Below are 19,673 nucleotides of genomic sequence, written 5' to 3' on the forward strand. Positions count from 1 at the left end.
AGCGTTATTGTCACCGACACAATGAGACAGTGTAACGCGCCGAGACAATACCAGGCGGCAAGCCAAAGATCGAGCAAATAATTCGTTTGTAAACATGGGTGATTTGCCCGAGCGGTGACTCGCTGTTACCGGCGTCCAGCACACGCTCCGCGAGAATCCGCTGGACGATTTTAATGAGCACGCAGAACCGCCGATATGATTTTCCAATTCGGAACACCGCGTATTCCGAAATTTACTCCATATATAATTATTATGCTAATATATGGGTTGAAAACTTTCCGATGTAATAAAAAAAGAGGAAGATTTATTTTTTTCATCGCGCTTGAAACGTTCAAGACACGATCGTGAAATGTCCAACCGATATTATTTTTTATCAACAGTGAGCAAACACGGTATCCAACGCACGCTCAGCTTTCTCATACCTAATTTCTAACTACTAAATTTCTCATGTGTAAAATGTGCGCCCGTTCGTTAAATTTAAATATTTGTCTAATAGATGGCAGTAAAAAAAAAAAATACAAAAACTAGGTTTGATGATAATCTAGCTATTCATTTGATTCTAACAGTCTTTCAAAGTTACAGTTTTCAATAATGTTCAACAATGGAGAAATTGAAATATCGCGCCGTGATAAAATTCCTCCATTTAAAAAGGAAAACTCCTACGGAAATTAGAGCTGAATTAGATTCAGTATATGGAGATGATGCACTTTCATTTACAACCATGAAAACCTGGACTGTTGAGTTCAAGCGTGACAGAACGAGCATATTCGACGAGGAACTTTCTGAACGACCAAAAACCGCAACAACGAATGAAAAAATCAATTATGTTCACCAAATCGTGATGGATGTCGATTAACTTTAAAAGAAATAGTGGAAGCTGCTTATATCTCATACGAACGGGCGCACATTTTACACATGAGAAATTTAATAGTTAGAAATTAGGTATGAGAAAGCTGAGCGTGCGTTGGATACCGTGTTTGCTCACTGTTGATAAAAAATAACATCGGTTGGACATTTCACGATCGTGTCTTGAACGTTTCAAGCGTGATGAAAAGAATTTTTACGGCGTTTTATTACTGTCGACGAAACTCCACTACTCCGAAAGACAAAAGCACAGTCGAAGCAATGGACTGCAAAGGACGAACCGACTTCGAAGGCGAAAGCAGTTCCGTCGGCTGGCAAGATGATGGCTACAGTTTTCTGGAATTCTCATAAGATATTTCTTGTGGACTATTTGGAAAAAGAGAAAACAATCATCGAAGAATATTATGCCGGGTTATTACATTTGGACATGGAAATCAAGAATAAAAGTCTGCATTTAGGCCAAACAGAAAATCCTTTTTCACCAGGAAAATGCACCGGCCCACAAAAGTAGTTGCGATGGCGAATTGTACGAATTAATTCCACATCCACCGTACTTTCCAGGTTTGCCTCCGTGCGATTTTTTTTTATTTTCAAATTTCAAAAAATGGCTATCCGAGAAAAACTTTTCATCGGATCCTGAAATGATAAGCGTCACTAATGACTATTTTCCAGGTTTAGACAAAAGTTATTATACTGAACGAATAACGGGTCTGGAAAAATGCTGGACCAAGTATATTGAGTTGAAAAGAAACTTTGTTGAAAAATAAATTTTATTTAGCTCAAAAAATGTTTTTTTCGTAGTCAGGTAGAAAAATTTTTAATCTATCCTCGTATGCAGTTCAGATATATATATATATATATATATATATTTATATTTATATATATATTTATATATATTTCGATGCTACAATACATTTTACCAAAGTCTCCATAGTCAGCTTACTAAAAAATTCTGTAGCAATGGAACAACGAAAATGTTTACGTTTGCAGTTGACGATTTTATAGACTTCAAAGTAAATTTTGTTCAACGTGTAATATCTTATCATGGCTTAATTTCATAATTAGTTTACCTTAAATATTGTAATTACTAGTTTAATGGCTTTATCGAAACACTATTGCGCGGTAAATTGAATCAGCGGAAAATCGAAGGAAACTACTTGAATACGGGCTTTTTCAAACAAACTAATGACAACTACAATCAAATATTAGCCGTCCATCTAAATAAGCCTCTCTATTTATTCTGTGCACGAATTATTTTTACAATCTCAAATATTTACGATTCGAGATGAAATGGGAAATTCAGGAAAATGATATAGATCGTACGAATAAAGACGATGTAAATTCTCATAGCGCGGCATATAGAAATGAAAATACATAAATATTCAAAGCACCTGCAGATCAGAATAACCAACTGACCTGTTAAGAAACATTACCGTTTCTCCAAACACTATCGTGTTTGGAGAAACACGAGAAGCTGAGTCGCTCCGTTAGGATGCATCAGTTGACTGAACTGTTACGTCCAATATTGCGAAAGTACCGTAAAATTAAATAAAAATGGATATGAAAAATATAATATATTCCATGCATTCGAAGCGGAGATACGAGCTAACTTTATATTTATCGGAGCAGTTATCTTCGCAGATAATATACCGTTTTATTTGCCTTCTATAAAAGTATATTTATGCATTTGCTTTTAAAGCTTAACGATTGTAGTTTATGCTTTAATATAATATCGAATAAAAAGTTATGCTAATCGAACGTAAATCGAGCTGCATGAGGATCAAGCGAATGAAAATTTATTTACGTTTGATAAGCGCGCGTAAAACATTTTATTTGTATTTCCGCAGCGCGGTTGCTACAATCTTTTACTGTCAGACGTGGGAGAACTGTAAGTTCACGCGTATAAGCACAAAGGGAGAGAGAGAGAGGGAACAGAGAGAAAAGGACAGAGAGAGAGAGAGAGAAAGAGATGTTGCGCTATACATACATATATATATATGTATGTATACATATATATACATACATATAGAGGGTGTCCGGGATCTTTTGGAAATAAAATATTGTGAAAATTAATTAGATCAAACTGAGAAAAAAAGTCAAGTATTATTTTGAAAAAATCGCAATAGTTATTGAATTATTAATGATTGAAAATGAGCACATTTAGAAGCATTTTTAAGTGATGAAAATTTGCGTACTTATTTGCGAAATAATGAAAGATTTTTTTGTTTAGAATAACCTAATCTACAATTATACATCCCAAAGAAAATATTCTATTTGTAAAGTGATTTTTCCCATAATCTCATATTCTAAGTAAAGATTTTTACAGGAAAAGGATTCCTCTATCGATAAAGCGATTAAAGTGAACCATTCATCTCAAATTTATTAGATATTATTCTGTTTTCCTCTTATTTCCTCTTATATCAATTAATTTTCCTCTTACGAGGATATACTCTCGTATATCCTCGTAAGTCCTCGTATATCCTCTTCATATACTCTCGTATATGAAGAGGAATAAGTTGATTTGAATGTCGGCTTCTTTTGTTCAGTCATGCTCTACTTCCAGACATGAACGAAAAAATAACCATATGCTTATGGGTTGGAATATTTAGAATGCTTTTTAAAAAAGATATATGTGTTGCTGTAACATATAACGAAGATAATTTACCCATATTTCAAATACAGTTTAAAATCTATTGCAAGAAATTCAAAAATATATTCTTTTTTTAAACTATGTTCCAAACAATTATTTTTTATAATGAATTATAATGAATTTTATAATGATTATAATGAACATCTTTGTAGCTATAGAAATACGTAACAAAACTGACTGGAAATTTATTTGTTATGATGATCTCATCTCATGATGATTTCATTCGTGCTTATTTATTGTAGAACTGGAGCCAGATGTACATCCATATATTTATATATATATTTTTCGCTATATATTATAATAATTTGTTCAAATTAACCAATATAAACAGTATAAACAGTAAGAATAAAGTATAGTAAGAATAAATAATAATCCTCTTAAAAAAAATTAAATAATCTATGTATAAGAGGAAATTTATATTAAAATCGATAAGATTTGTATTATACATATAACATAATTCTTCTAACTTTACGAATAATATGTTTATAATACTTTTTTCTTAATCTTAGAGGAATTCTTTCGAGGCCATATATAAGAATAAAATCCTCTAAAATGTAAATGATTCCGCTTGTTCTGAAATTACTCTTTTTTGTATGACGGCTATTGTGTCTAGCGATAGATATGAGTAAATTGAACTTTGAACCCTGAATCTTGAACTTATTGCTAGGCACAATAGCCGTCACATAATTGTAAATTAGATTATTCTGAACAAAAAAGTTCTGTACCATTTTGCAAATAAGTATTCAAATTTTCAAGTTATCAATTAAGAGACTCTCTAGATGTGGTCATTTTCAATAATTAATAGCCTAATAACTGTTGGGATTTTTGCAAAATAGTACTTGAATTTTTTCTTCTGAGTTTGATCTGATTAATCTTCACAATTTTTCGTTTCCAAAAAATCCCGGACACCCTGTATACATATATGTATATACACATATATATCCCCATATTTTTTCGTCCCCCGACGATGAAGAAAGGCAAAAGCATACTCGGCTTTATTCATATGTCCCGCTAGGTAGCGTAAAAACGGCACTGAGACAGCCGTACGAAAAGATTAAGATTAAGATCTAGACTAAGCGTTGGAAGCAGAAACCGACGCGTAGCTCGGTGCATTGGTAAGAGAGGGGTAGATCATGCGCTCTGCATTCACATTGGTTCTCCACGAAGGGTGGCGGGTTTCCAACCCTCAGTTTGACGCCGCGTGCGAGCGCATAAGGATCCATTGTGACTCCGCCACCGACTCGCGAGATAGAGAGTTCAAAGTCGTTTTTTCAGGGAACGAAATTTCGTAAAATTGCCGTAGTAAAATGATCACCAGCAGGATGAATTCGCACGCGTGATTCATCGATCCAACTTGAAGTGGATCACAAAATCGTTCGGTCAAACAGCGCGACGAAAAGAAACACACCGAGTCGCGCGAGAAGTCGCACATCGTTCGCTAATAAGGTGGATTGCATGCAGACATCTTACGGAAGACGTCCATGAAAATGCAACGGACGCGGTCGAATTTGCGCGGCTGAAACTGCGTCGACGTACGATTCGATATTAATTCGATTATCCGAAGTCACGGACATTTATGACAGATGGACGTTTACGAGCGATTCACGTGTAATTGTTCGGAAACGATTAATGATGGGTTTAACACAATCGGGGGATTTAATTGAAATTCAAAACGTTATTGCTGATTAATCGGAAAAATACTGCGCGCCGATCCCGATTGGATTTTTGCGATTTCCACCGTTCACGTTTGATCAATAAAACAAAAAAAAAGAAAGCGCGAAAAACGTAGGATTGAAAAAAAGCACGCGAGAAGATCCCAGAGAACGTTGCAATCGAGAGAATGGAATTAAGTACCGAGTGCTGTTAGGAACGAACGCACTTTAAAGCGATTTTTCGTACGAAAAGACTACGTATCAATGTAGGCCGAATTTTTTATGTCGCTCTTGGAGGTCTTGTCCAGTGATCTTGTGATGAAAATGACGAGAATATCGATTTATGATAAAAACTAAAAATTGAAGAATTGATTATTGAGAAAATTAGATTAATTTTAGAGTGTGCGGAACATCGTGTATACGACTGACATTTTAAGAAAATTTTTCTTCAAATAATCTATATCACTAGTTTAAAGCAACTTTCTGATATATAAGTCGGATGATTCCTTTTATTTTTTATTTTTAACCGTTATCCAGAGGCGAAAACGTGGAAGAGAATATCTGGAAAATTGTTATCGGCAAAATCAGACTAATTATCTGACATCGCGCTGCAATCTGACCGATTAACAACAATATTCCGATATAAATTGAATTTTCGCGGTTCTCAATATTTTACCAATTATGATAAGTGAATTAAATTCTACGAAATAGAGGAATTTTAATTTAGCGAAAAAGAAAAAGGGAGAAAAAGGAGTAGTCGAATAATTATTTAACTCGTGTTAAAACTCGTATTAGTACTCCCGGTATCGAATATATCATAAAGCAGTTATTAATTTGCGTAATTACGGAACAACATGCTGATGCTGATTCAGTTTTCACTAATGAGAGTAAAATTTTATGGTGCTCGCAACATGAATCTAATGACGTAATGACGTAATCTCCGACGGAATCATGAAACACTATTTAATTTGTCGATAATTTCGTTGATAATTTTGTGACGTTTAATTTTTGAATGATTCATTGGGAATGCTCTTTTTCATCACGTTTTATCCGCGCGTGACATCAGCGCCTTATCAATTATTCAACTTTGCTGCAAAAAATGCTAGGAGAGTGTCACATGACTGTATATTATCCAGCGAAATTTTTATTTTAGCCATTCAGTTATTTGTTCATTTATCGCACGCCGCATAAGACTGTCACGCGCAAACAGTTACGGACATTTGCCTAAGCGAGCAGATAACCAACTCCGAAAAACGATTGCCGATCAGATAGACAAGTATGTATGTTGTCTAGTGCAAGGCGCGCAACAATGTTCGATACGTCGAGGCCGTTGCTAATCGTCGACGGGATAAAACGACGACGTCACGCGCTCACGGATAAATTCGTCACGTGCGCATTATCCGAGAAAACCGACCGTTACGTGCGTCGCGAGAATCTACACTTCTCGTTGCGATAGATCGCGCGCGGCGATGTGATTATGTGCTGTAATCTATAATGACGCACGTGAGTTCCGGAGCTGGAAAAATCAGCCAGGAAGGACACCGTCGGCGAGAGAATTACGATTGATCGTGATGATATAACCACGTGTGGATCCCGGCATTGCTGTTCTGGCTGAACGTGTCGTACGTTTGAATCAATGAAGAAACGCCTTGTGTCTTTCCTCTCGCCCTTTGGATTACGAAGGATGGCGATCGCGCGACGATTGCGCGATAAAATTGTCGATCGATCACGACGATATGGCTCCGCGTTCGTATCCGTTCGGAGATCGCTCCAATAAATCAAATTTAATTTGACATTTGAGAGAGAAAGAAAGAGAAAGAGAGAGAGAGAGAGAGAGAGAGAGAGAGAGAGAGAGAGAGAGAGAGAGAGAGAGGGTGAGAAAGAGAGGGAGGGAGAGGGGAGGTGAGTACCGGCAAAGGGGAGAGGGTGAGATCGACGAAAGGCTTTTATCCATGAGAGCCCTTCATCATACTCGTTGATTTTCGATCGCGATCGCTAATGCGTTAACGTCGAGATTGCGTTAGATGCGAAATGTCAATCCATGAGACGCGCAAAAATCGGCATCGACAACGGCGTGAGAAATTGTAGCTTCGAGCAAGAGAGGCAGAGAGGGAGAGGAAGAGAAAGAGGAAGAGGAAGATTTCGGTCGACAGTTCTTTCGCGATATTCCGGCTGCGTCCTGAATTGAATCGCGAGAGCGATCAAAGTTGAGATCAGTTCGTCGCTCGAAGAATTCATCGTCGGCAGCGCCGACGATTGCGCCGCTAATAAGAAGTAATGACTGAAATAGTGATAAACTAATCGCCTGAGGTGTCGAGCAGTTATTAAAGACCAGGGCCCCTTTAGGGTCATGGTTTATTAAGAGCCGTACAAGTTCCGGAGAGATGTAAGATCCCGCGGAGGACACACCGATTTATTCAAGCGTCCAGGATCCACGGAGTGCCGGTGAATTACGGAGAAACGTAAGACACGCGGAAGATGCCGAGGAGCCATTCTCACGGCAATAAGAGCCGCTATTGCTTAAGGACCGGAAAGTTCGGGAGGCATTGTGAAACTGAAGCCTATATATATCTACAGCAGCCGAATGAGATATCGCGTCGCGCGTCGACGGAATGTTAGAAACCGGCGAACGTTGAATATGAATGTCGCGCCGGGGAGTGATAACCGAGTTCCGATACCGATGCTAAACTGATCCACGGGGAGATCCCACGCTCTTGCGTGTGTCGCGCGCGCGCAAGTAGTCGGCGGAGTCGCTGAGCGCGCTCGTTCATGAAGATGTTCGAGAGCTCAATTGATCCCGGGAAGCACATAAATTGCGCAGCTGCCGCGCTGATGCCGCGAGCGAGCGAGCAGCCAGCGCGAGTCGCGGGCGCACGATCGAATCGGACATGTCAGGATTAAGCTCGATGAAGCGGCCGAGGACTCATCATCGCGAGCGGATGTAACACAAACGGACACCAGCTGCGCACGGGAAGATGAGCGGCTGAAGATGAGTGCGTCAGGCTATTGGTGCGCGCTCATCCTGCTCACGTTCACGCAAGATTCCCTCGGCAGCCACTACGAGAAGCCGCTCCAGATCGAGAGGCCGAAGGAATACCTGCGGCATCAGCAAAACCACCGCTCGTCCTTCGCCGACCGCAAGTCCATCGGCCCGACGGACTTCCGCAGCGCCGCGGAGATCCGCTCGGCACTCAACGACCCCACGGGGGCTCAGCCGATCCGCGCGATCACGGAATCGCGTCCGGCCGAAACGGCGAGTCGCACCGCGGACGTTCGTCGGCTCGACGACAGAGACCGTCGCGCGGAAATGGGCCGGCTGTTAGTGCAGAATCGCGCGGTCTCCACGGACCTCTCGACGGAGATTCGCACAATCGCAGCCCGTCTCACCGCGGCGACACGCTCCGCTCCGGAGATCCCCCCTCCTCCGGGGGAACGTCACACAGCGGAGATGAAGAACCGCGGCGGCGGCGTTCCGAGCGAGAAGCGAGCCGCAAGGAGCCGCTCGACGGAAACGCGCTCGCGGCAGCAAGTCTCGTCGAGGGAGATGGAGGCGCTATGGATGGAGGTCGAGCAGACTGAGACGAGCGTCGAGCGATCGCAGATTCGGCACGGCAGATCGAGGAGTCACTTTGCGCGGCAGAAAGTCGAGGACGCCTCGAAGGACCTGGCGACCGGCCTGTCCTTCGAGAGGATCAAAAGCTACGTCCGCGAGGACCAAGCGATCCGTTTCAAGACGCGCCGGGCCGAGAAGCAGGTCGATTATCAGGATGGCTCCGTTTCATCGAAGCGCAATCACTTGTCGATCCTTGAGCAAAATTCCTCGAAAGACAGCTCGATGAACGGCCGGTCCTTCGATCGAACCGAAGATGGAGCCTCGGAGGGGCTGGAGAGTTTGCTCAAGCTGTACCAAGCGAGAAAGGGAAACGTTCTTGACGAGAGTCCTGCCGTTTCTCTCATGCGTAATCATTCCTTCGTCGAGCGGAACTTCTCCAAGGATAACTCCGCAACCGGCAGCCGATCTTCCGAGAGGATCAAGAACGCGCCGCGGGAAGACTTCGAGAGCGCACTCAAAGCGCGCCATCTGGAAAATCACGGTGTTCTACGATCGAGTCCCGATTCCCTCAAGGACCTCGTCAAAGACGACCCGCTGAGTAAACTGCGGAAGGCGATATCCTCGAACAAGACCACTTTCACAGCCACGGTGGATCACAACTTGACCGAGACGATCGTCGACCCGGCGGCCGAGGATATCAGTGAGTCTTCGCGCGACCTCGACGAGGAGGTCCTACAGGACGTGATATTGGATTACACGAGCTACGAAGAGCCGGCGAACGCGTCCCAGGATCACGGTCGCAGGAGACCAGAAGCCGCCCAGGTCGACATAGTGACGCGTTTCCTGCGGATAATCGAGAACCAACACACCCTGGGCGAGAACTGCACCGCCGGCACTGATCTGAATCTGGGCGAAGGCGTGGTGGACCAATACGCTCAGGAGAGATTCCGTTTGGAAGCGAATCTCGCCGTGAATCGCGCCAACATGCTCACCCGGCTCTGGAAGTACGCCCCGGAAGTGATGCTGTCCTCCGAATATCTGTTGCACGCGAGCGTCCTCTCCATGGTGGAGTTCGACGAGGACATCTTCGCTGCGGGCAATTGCTACGACAAGCTTCAGTACAGAGACCGCTGGCTGTATTGCCCGTTCGCCCACCGGCTGCCGAATCAGGACGGCATCCTCGTGAAGGATCTCGCGATCGAATACAAGTACCTGACTAACAGCAGTGAGTGGTTCTACATCGCCCGGAAGAACGCCGAGAGGGTGATCGCTAGCTACGAGCAGTTCAGCCGAGGTAAATTATTATTACTTAATATTAGCTTTATTATGATTGTTATTGTCGATATGCGAGGAGAATGTCTTGACCGACTCCTCTCCCCTTCTCTTTCTCCCCCCTCTCTTCCTTTCGGAGGAGAAGGAGAAGAAAGAGGAAGAGGAGGAGGGGAGGAGCCGATGAATCAACCCCTTAACATACGAATGAAATAGGACTCGATGTGTGGTAAAAGTACCATTTAATGTAAGCTCAATTTAAAATTATGTAGGCTTTATAAAAACAGAATATTTACGCTGCTAAATATTGTTTTATATTGTTTAACAATAATTTAACAATAATTATTGGGTCGTTCGGAAAGTAATTTCGGTTTTTTTAAAATAAATAGCATTAGTTGCCTTTTTAAGCAGTTTTTAACTTCATTCTGACGCAGAAAATCATTTTATATTTTCATAACGTACATTTCAAGCTTCATTTGAAGAAAAGTTGTTTTGGAATCTGTCAAGTTGTTTTTGTTTCGCGTCGTATCAAATATGGAAAATCAACGTGAACATTTTTGTCACATTTTGCGTTTTTATTACCGTAAAGGCAAAAATGCAGCGCGAACAAGAAAAGAATTATGTGCCGTGTATAGAAAAAATGTGTTGACTGGACGCCAGTGTCAGAATTGATTTTAGAAATTTCGTTCTGGAAATTTCGACTTCAAAGGTGCACCGCGTTCTAGAAAGCCAGTTGAGGCAGATGAAGACCAAATAAAAGCATTGATGGACGCAAATCATCATTTAACAACACAAGAAATTGTTGAGAAATTGAATTTATCGAATTCGATCATACATGAACATTTGAAGCAACTTGGTTTCATTTCAAAGCTCGATATTTAGGTTTCATACGTTCTCAAAGAAAGATATTTAATTCGTCGCATTACCATCTGCGATTTGCTGTTGAACATGAGAAAAACAATCTATTTCTGAAGCGATTCATAATTGGAGATAAAAAATGGATTGTGTATAACAATATTAAACGCAAAAGATCATGGAGCAGCTTGTGATGAACCAGCTCAAAGCACTTCGGAAGTTGATATTCATCAGAAGAAGGTAATGCTCTCTGTTTGATAAAATTGGAAAGGAATGGTATTTTTTAGTTGCTAAACAACTAAATGATTGATTCGAATGTATATTGTCATCAATTGGACAAATTAAATGATTCCATCAAGCAGAAGAGACCAGAATTGGTGAATAGAAGAGGTGTTCTGTTTCATCATGACAACGCCAGACCTTACATACAGTCTGTTTAACAAGAAAGTGTGGGTAATAATCTGAAAAGAATAAAAGATAAAGTCAAGTTGTTTTTCTTAAACGAAAATAGAAGATTTTTAGTAATGCACAATTATTTAATATTTGATCCAGTCGCTTCCATTATTAATTATTGCTCGGCACCGTTTTTGCATATTTTCGACCAGATTTTTGGCGTATTCTGGTAAAGAACGCCATATTGTTTTTATTTTTATGCACAGCTGCTCAAACATTTTCGATGTGATTTGTGTCTGGAGAGAATGCCGGCCAATTCATCATAGTTATGCCATTTTTGAGTTTTTCTGACAACAGCGGTTTTTTCATGGCGAACTGAAGTGTGGTGATGCCACATCATTTTCATGTAGGCGGCTTCTGATGGTATTAAGCGAGATATGTTGATCTTTTCGGCAGAGTTTTACTTAGGCCTAACGTAGGGTAAGACTAGGATTTGTCTGAAAGAGATATAAGATCGCTTTGTCCTCCTTCGTCGTCGTATGAGAGTCGTTGCATGAGACAGCCCCCTTTCTGGCAGATCGTCAACATTTCCAGCGGTTTTGAATTTATTTACTCACTTCCTTACGAAAGCCTCTGATTTTTTAATTGTTCTAAGAGTTGCCACCATAGTTAAGTTTGGTCCTTTAGAATGGTTAATAAGAAACACCGCCTCCTAATGCTTCAAATATTTTTAATTCATTTTTAAACATAATGTTTACTTTTAACGACTACTCAACGCAACTTTTTGATGTACGCTGCGCAAAAGAAGTTAGTTTTAAGATTCAAACGGTATAAGGTAGATGGTGTTACGTATGGTACTATGATTTTCTACAAAAATATCACCCACACTTTCTTGTTGAATAGATTATAAGTTTAATGATTCACTAGAAGCTGTTAGCACTTGGATGGAATTTGCTACCGCATTCGCTATATTCATCTGATCTGGCACCATCCGATTGTCATTTGTTTCAACTATTGCAAAATTCTTTGGATGGTAAAAATTTCGATTCAAATGAAAGTGTCAAAAACCATTTAATTTAGTTTTTTGCCAACAGGACCAGAAGTTCTACGAGCGTGGAATCATGTTATTACTTCAAAGATAGCAAAAGGTGTTAGAATAAAATAGTTAATATTTAACAGAATAAAATTTTTCTTTCTATCAAAAATATCGTCTTTCATTTTCATGCAAAAAACCGAAATTACCTCTTGAACAACCTAATATATTGTTAATTAGTCTACAATTTTTGGTATCTCGGAGACGTCGACGTCTAAAATAACATGCGACACAAATGGCGTCGTTGTGTGTCAAGAGTTCAATTAAGCGAATTTTCCTCCAGAAGATAATATTATTAAACAATTGCACGTCTTATCATTGCGCCCGTAGCAAATTTGAGACGTGGAAAAGTTGAGGTAAATAAATGTAGAGAGGCCGATCAGATTATTTAATGGACGGATCTGTGAGGAACATAAATTTACAAATAAAGTCGTGAAATTTCTCGAGCGAAAGAGTAGATGCCAATTTCGCGGACGAAACAATTTTCGTTCATTGATTATCTGGAGAAATGGGTGTCGGCAATATCGGGAAATTCGAGCCTCTGTTCGAACGATTTTGCGGAAAGGTACATTAGTCCTTGCAAAGTTCGCGCACAGCGCACGCCTACCTAACCAGGACTCAGCAATGGCCTGGTCTTCATAATCTGTAACCAGAAGTTTGCAAGTCAATACAAAACGGGTGCGGGTGCCCGTGGCCACTTACGGCCAACGTTACAATGCAGCAGCTCTGCAATCAACAGCAGTCAATTAGTTCGTCAAGGAGTAGTAGCCCGCAATAGTAGTGCGCGCGACTACAATAATAATTATTATAATAATTTAATTCGCAATACGTTCACGTTATAAATGTGTCATTGTGATGTAATAACATGACCAATCAAAGTATTTTATAATGTATATAATAACAATTGTTATTAATTTTATTAATATCATCATTGTTTTATGCGTGTTATCATCGTTATTATAATAATTCATTCACGATGTATTAATGTTTCACATTATAATTTCACGACCTGCGTGCCGAGATTGCTTCTTCTGCTCTGCGTCTCTCGCTCAACAATTTTTTGTGTCCCTCGTTTTACGCGTATTTTTTTCATGGTCTTTCCTGCTTTTTACGCTCACGTATTCTGTCGTAAGACGATGATGTTTATAGATGTCTACGGGCAATGCTCAGCTCGCGATCAGGTTATATTGTTCCACTTTTAGTAGCCATTTTATTTCCGGTTTTAGTAGCTGCCGTTATTTATATTTTTTATTTAACTTGGCTTCGTCGTTCCTCCGATCTTCTCCAGAAATTTTATCCAGAGCATCTGTTACTCAAGTACCTATATTATGTGATATTAATTTGTTAGAATAGAGAAAAGTCACACACACATGCGCTGTTAATTGAACGGAAAAAAAAAGAAGTTAGTAAAACGACGCCGCGCGAAATATGCATGGGAAACTTGTGCGGGAACTTTTTTCGTGATTACTTTTAATAATAACGAGTTGCGTGAAGAAGTTCACGACACCTTCGAGCATTCAAGCAATTTTAATTTACGACGAAACATGTGTAATTGTTTGTTTTCTACAAAAAAATCTCCGCTCTGCACCTTTGTGACATGCGAGAAAGTTGGCGAGGAAATGACTCTGCGTTTTCTCCGCAATGCAAAAAATATGACTTTATCGCGTTGTAGTGAATATTTCCGAGGGAAAACTTGTCGTGTCAATATCCTCCTTTTTGTCTTAAGTTATTTAGGTTTGACTTGCGGAAAATATTGCTTTTCCCAGTAAACGATTTAAGCTTGTTAACCCTTTACCGCGCAACTTTTTTAATCTCGCCGATGGAGCGAGTGCTTTTCTTACGATGTGCGCGAGGAAATATAAACGAAAAGGAAAGGAATAGATGCAGTAATATATACAGCCAGATATAAAAAGAGATAAGCTGTTTTTGACAATTTAATTATTTTTTAAACATGTTACTGAAATATTCTTTCTCTTTCTGCTTCTTTCTCTCGCTTGCTCGCTCGCTCGCTTGTTATATCTCTTGCAACAGGATTACAATTTTTGTATTTCTGACACGAGAAGTTTATGTTAATGTAAAAATTAAATTAAAAAATTGTGAGCGTTTTATCTCATGGACAAAGTTTATTATTATTTAACAAGACGCATAATGATTAAAACGAAAATAATACATTGACAGTCTCTAAAATCTGTCTTTTCTCATGCATGCGAAATAATCTCGCAAATTCTCCAAGATCACTTTTGGCATCTCTATCGTAAAAATGGCGATCAGATATTGAATATTTTATATACTGTATTATCACTATCCGATAGAACTTTCTAGAGCACATGAATATGAGAGACACGACAGAGACACGAATATATGATAAAAGTCTTCCTTGATCCTGTACTTTTTAAGTACCTCTTTCAGTCCGTCTTTTTATAGAGTTTTAAGGTATGTTTTGTATGTACATGTAGCTCTAGAATTTTATATTTTAGAACATAGAATTTTACAATTTTATGTAATTTAGGGGTTGACAGCAAAGATACTTAACGTGCGAAAATAGGAGAGGAAAATGGAATTCCGATATAGGATATCTTTTAGAAAATATCATTCTCCCTCTCTCCCTCTCTCTCTCTCTCTCTCTCTCTCTCTCTCTCTCTCTCTCTCTCTCTCTCTCTTTCTCTCTCTCTCTTTCCCTCGATAGGCAGAGGAAAAGATTACACTTTCACAATGATATTGAGATTTATGCCAACATGGTAATCAGCATAACCGTCAGCAGGATCTTCCAAAGTAGACATAATTTAACCCATCAAGACATTTGTTCCTCGGGAGATGGTCGACAGTACATTACATTCCTCGCGTAAATTGAAACGCACTTCTGCCTGAGGCTAATTCTCAAATCATACTCTGATTTTCAGATATGAGGTTGTAGTTTGCGAGTTAACAATCTTATCCTAAGAGAAACGCCAGTATCGAGGGAAATTCATAATTGATCATGCTGCTGGGAAGGATGGGAATCTCTTGCTAGAGAGACGGGACGATGAAGACGCACACGGTAAACAGATCGGAACGTACGAAATCTGTTCGGAATATACAGAGAATTTCGCGAGAGCGAGAGAGAGAAAGAGAAAGAGAAAGAGAAAGAGAGAGAGAGAGAGAGAGAGAGAGAGAGAGAGAGAGAGAGAGAGAGAGAGAGAGAGAGAGAGAGAGAGAGAGAGAGAGAGAGAGAGAGAGGGGGGGGGGTTTAAGAAGTATGAACTCCAAGCAGAAGCTGTCCCGAGAAATCGAACGGTGAGGAAGCAGTGCGAAGAGTATGTCGATGAATAATGTGTTATGACAATGGCAACAGCGGGAATGCTGTTCCGGCTGTTGCGTTTCTCTTATTTATAGAAGGCTTAAACGATACTTCGTGATGCATGTCATAGGCTTCGTGCCAAGAAAGAGAGAGATATGTGCCACATAGAAGCGAGAGAAGCCGAACGTACCGGAGAAGACCGTTGCGTATGCACGCTGCATTCGTTATTTATGTACCGGGCGAAGTGATCCGACGAGAGATGAATTTTATATCGAATTACCGAGAATCTCTCTTGCGCCCGCGCGTGCACGCGCATGTTGAGTATTAAAACCTAACGCGCAGTTTGATGGGATTGCAATTTTCGAAAATAATGCGGAGGCGAACGGACGCGCCGCACGGGACAGGGGATTAATTTTAATGGCTGGTTCTCTTATTATTTTCGGCGTTTTCGCTGCAAAGACGAGCGCAGCTCGAGAGCGCTTCTGGAAAATCTCCAAGAGATAACGAAAAAAATAGATAACCGCAACGGACCTCTCCGCCGCCCCTTGCCCTCCCCCCTCGGCCCCTCGGCCTTCAGCCTGTGACATAATGCGAGTTCAAGAGAGTTATACGCCATATATTTTCATTTTCGTCGGAACGTGCGCTTGCATGCCGCGAAATCATCCGTCATTTACGTCCGCACGGGGATTACGAAAGCTTTGTTATGCGTTCGTATTCGCAATATGAGTTTAATACCGAAGCCTTTGTGCATAGGTTCTGCACGATAAATTAGAAATTCAAATGACCCGATCATTTCGCATTCCGCGAGTGCTATCGAACGCCTCGCATCGATCATTTTGTCGGTGGATTTTCAAGCGGCCTCGCATAATAAGACGATAATAGTCGGGATCGCGGCGATTATCCGCCGCGTCGCGCCCGCGCACGTTTCATTTACACTCCTCTGTTATACTCCGCCGCTGATCATCCGATGCTTGTCCAATTATTTCGATGAGAATTGCATAAGATAATACTCGTGTCCGAGCGTGTCGTTTAATGCGGAGTAATTATTATATGATTAATTAGCGATTGTTATGATTGTTGAGATCGCGGCGATTTTGCTGTTTCGTACGAGTTTTCCGGGGAATGCTATTTAAACGCCGCTTAACATTAGAAAGACCGGGGTAGTCAATTTGGCTCCTCGCAAAATTGAAATTGCTATTTTCAACTTTGCTTCCACGTGATATCGTTTTGTGACTTTTCATCATTTTTCATGTTCTTAATTTTGATAAAAAAATTTTTCATTTATATAAAATGGTTCGATTTTTATTTAATTGTGTACCTAGAAGGAGACCGTTGGAGCCAATTTGGTTCCCTTATATCTGATATTGCATTCTCACATGTCTTACGAGTTTATTTACAAATTTTATGACTTTAAATAGATAAATAAATATTTTTATGTGCATCTATCTATTTGTTCGCTTAAGAAACCATTATATGCATACATATGTATATATAGATATGTATATATAGCATATCGCCGTTGGCCAGTTCATATTTTTTATAATATTTTGTATTTTGCTATAAATGCATGGATTATATACAAGGAAATTACGTGTAAAAAAATACCAAGAAGAATCTTTTTACAAAATCTCGCGGAAGAGTTGAATGTCCCATATATTGCCCAAAGACAAAAGTCTTAAAATTTTAATTCGGAGAACAAACTGAATCCGATGATATTTCAGGCAAACGACCATTTTGCCAAATAAAAAAAAACTGCAAAAAAGCCACAAAGTTGGAAAATATTGTTTGTGTAAAAAATTTGTGTGCGATAAATATACAAAGAAATTTATATATAAATGCGTTTCCTGTAGTATGAGTCCCTCGTACATAACGATGTTGTATTTCATCAAAGACTAAAAAAAATTCAATATAATATAACTAACAGTTTTTTTTGTTCAATAAATTAGTGATATTATTGTTAAAACGTTAAATTTTATATTTATCTATATGTTTCGTTTCTTTCTATTTGTTATTTATGAAAAGATATGCTTGGAGCCAAATTGGCTTTCCAGTGTTAATCGTCGTCAAGACACGCACTTCAAAACAGGGGGGGAGAGATCTTAAATTACCGATCGTAATGACATTTATCTTAATCGTATTCTTGGACTGCCGAGTGTTTTCTTTTCCACTTAATCTTTTTTCAATTCGTCTTCAGAAACTTCTTCCGTTGATAACCGACACGCGAATAATCGAGGCTCTTACTAGCGGAGAAAACTTGTTCGATTAGCAGCGGGCGAGCGTGCGTTTGTGTGTGCGCACGTGCATATGCACGCGCGCGTATACGTGTTAATACCGATAGATATATTTTTATGTGTATACATGCCGAATAAGGAAACCAAGAAAGGAGCACGATCGATCCATTCGCGTAGCACCTATCGAAAATAACTGGCCTTTTGACCTAAAGTATCGGCCGCAGAAACATTAGCACTCCGTCGCGCTCAACGTCGCGCTAATTAGTACATAAATCAAGCGGGCAATAATTAATGCATAAGTCAATCGCACAATGTGTCACCGAGTGGCGGGATACTCGATGTTTATGTAATCGTGAATGTTCCGCTCGACAGTTTGTCGTCCGGCACAAAAGAGTCGATGGCTGAGATTTACGAGAACGACGGAAATCTCAGCCATGACTGCCTCGTAAAATAACGTAAAAAAAAAGAAAAGAGAAAAAAAACCGCATCAAAATGAGAATCGCGCGGAATAATATTCGATTTTAGGATCATTACTGCGAAATCGCTCCGTATGATTATTTCGCAGTGGGACGAGTAGATATTAAAATCGACGCGACTCGTGATGTTTGGAAAAATCAATAGTGAAGTCTGCGCGCGTGTGCGTGCGTACGTACACGTACGACTATATGCGCACGTAAAACTATAGTTCGGGGCGTAGTTTTAACGTTCTTGAACTTATACGTACATTATTGGATTTCAACAACCGCCAGCGCAGCAGTGATTAGCGGATGATTGGAATTAGAGAATGACTCGGAATAACTTTGCGTTAAAAATTGCGCGCTCTCGTTTGCAGCTTCAATCTACTTCGTTGTCACTGTCTTCCTCTCTTTCTCTTTCTCTCTCTCTCTCTCTCTCTCTCTCTCTCTCTCTCTCCTCCTCTCGATTTGCGACGAAGCGGTTATTCTTCCGCCCAATCATTATAGTTTTTCTAGGGCGCCACTGTATAACTTAAATTCGATACACTCTCCAATAGATTGCTTTAATCGGTTTAGTCGTTTGGTCGTTGCAAAAGACACACACGCGCGTGCACACAGGCGCAACTTTTGCAACTACATATACTACCCCGTGGACTGCATTTACCACATAACGAATTTCAGATTTCACGAAGGAAACGCTCGTGTAAATCAAAGAAAGACTCTTCGAATATTCCTCATTGTTTAATAATTGCAATACTTCTGCAAATTATTCCTCCTCCATCTGCGTCTCTTTAGACGCTTACTTCCGTCTTCTTCATCGTATTCGAGAAAGGGAGACAACTATTCTGCACGGTCATTGTTCGTTGTGTGTGAAATGAAGAACCAGCAATCGTCGTGCGTAGGATTTCTCCGATGATCTATGATCCCGATCGAATTCTGCAGCGTGAGGCGATTGGAAAAGTTGGTTTTGTTTGGTGAACACAAGGAATCCGACCCAGATTTTAATAGAGAACCGGCTCGGGATTACTTCTTCCGTTTCTGCGCGGACTTCTGATTGTCCGCCGAAATTGAATGATCGCGCGAGGAAAAGAGCAAAACGAAATCGAATTATTTTATCAGATAGTATGGATTCGTTCAAGGAAATAACCGTCGTGGAACGCGAAAACAAGACGGCAGCAGTCGATACTGGAAAGATCTGTTCTCGTCATTTAAAAATACAACTGCAAGTCGGGAAGAGTCTCGTCTGTTTAACAGACACCGTTGCGACTGTTGCGAAATAATAATTACAAAAGCAAAGAGGACTTCATTTTACGGTCATATATTCCGTATTTAATAACAAATCATTATAAAATATACTCTGAAGTATATTAAATATATATCA

At 40.2% G+C, this 19,673-nt stretch overlaps 1 protein-coding gene across 2 annotated transcripts in view; it reads left to right on the top strand.

Annotated features, from left to right (window-relative positions):
* Positions 1 to 7,040: 7,040 nt before the first annotated feature.
* Positions 7,041 to 19,673, top strand: part of LOC105190537 (probable G-protein coupled receptor 158) — a 250,213-nt gene continuing 237,580 nt past the window's right edge. For both annotated transcript variants that reach the window (XM_019844787.2, XM_025307151.1), the window contains exon 1: positions 7,041 to 10,013. In XM_019844787.2, the coding sequence (XP_019700346.1) occupies positions 8,156 to 10,013 (1,858 nt within the window). In that variant the 5' untranslated portion in view covers positions 7,041 to 8,155. The remainder of the gene's footprint in view (positions 10,014 to 19,673) is intronic.

This window comes from Harpegnathos saltator, unplaced genomic scaffold (genome assembly GCF_003227715.2).
Source record: "Harpegnathos saltator strain DR-91 unplaced genomic scaffold, Hsal_v8.6 scaffold832, whole genome shotgun sequence".
NCBI classification, from domain to species: domain Eukaryota; kingdom Metazoa; phylum Arthropoda; class Insecta; order Hymenoptera; family Formicidae; genus Harpegnathos; species Harpegnathos saltator.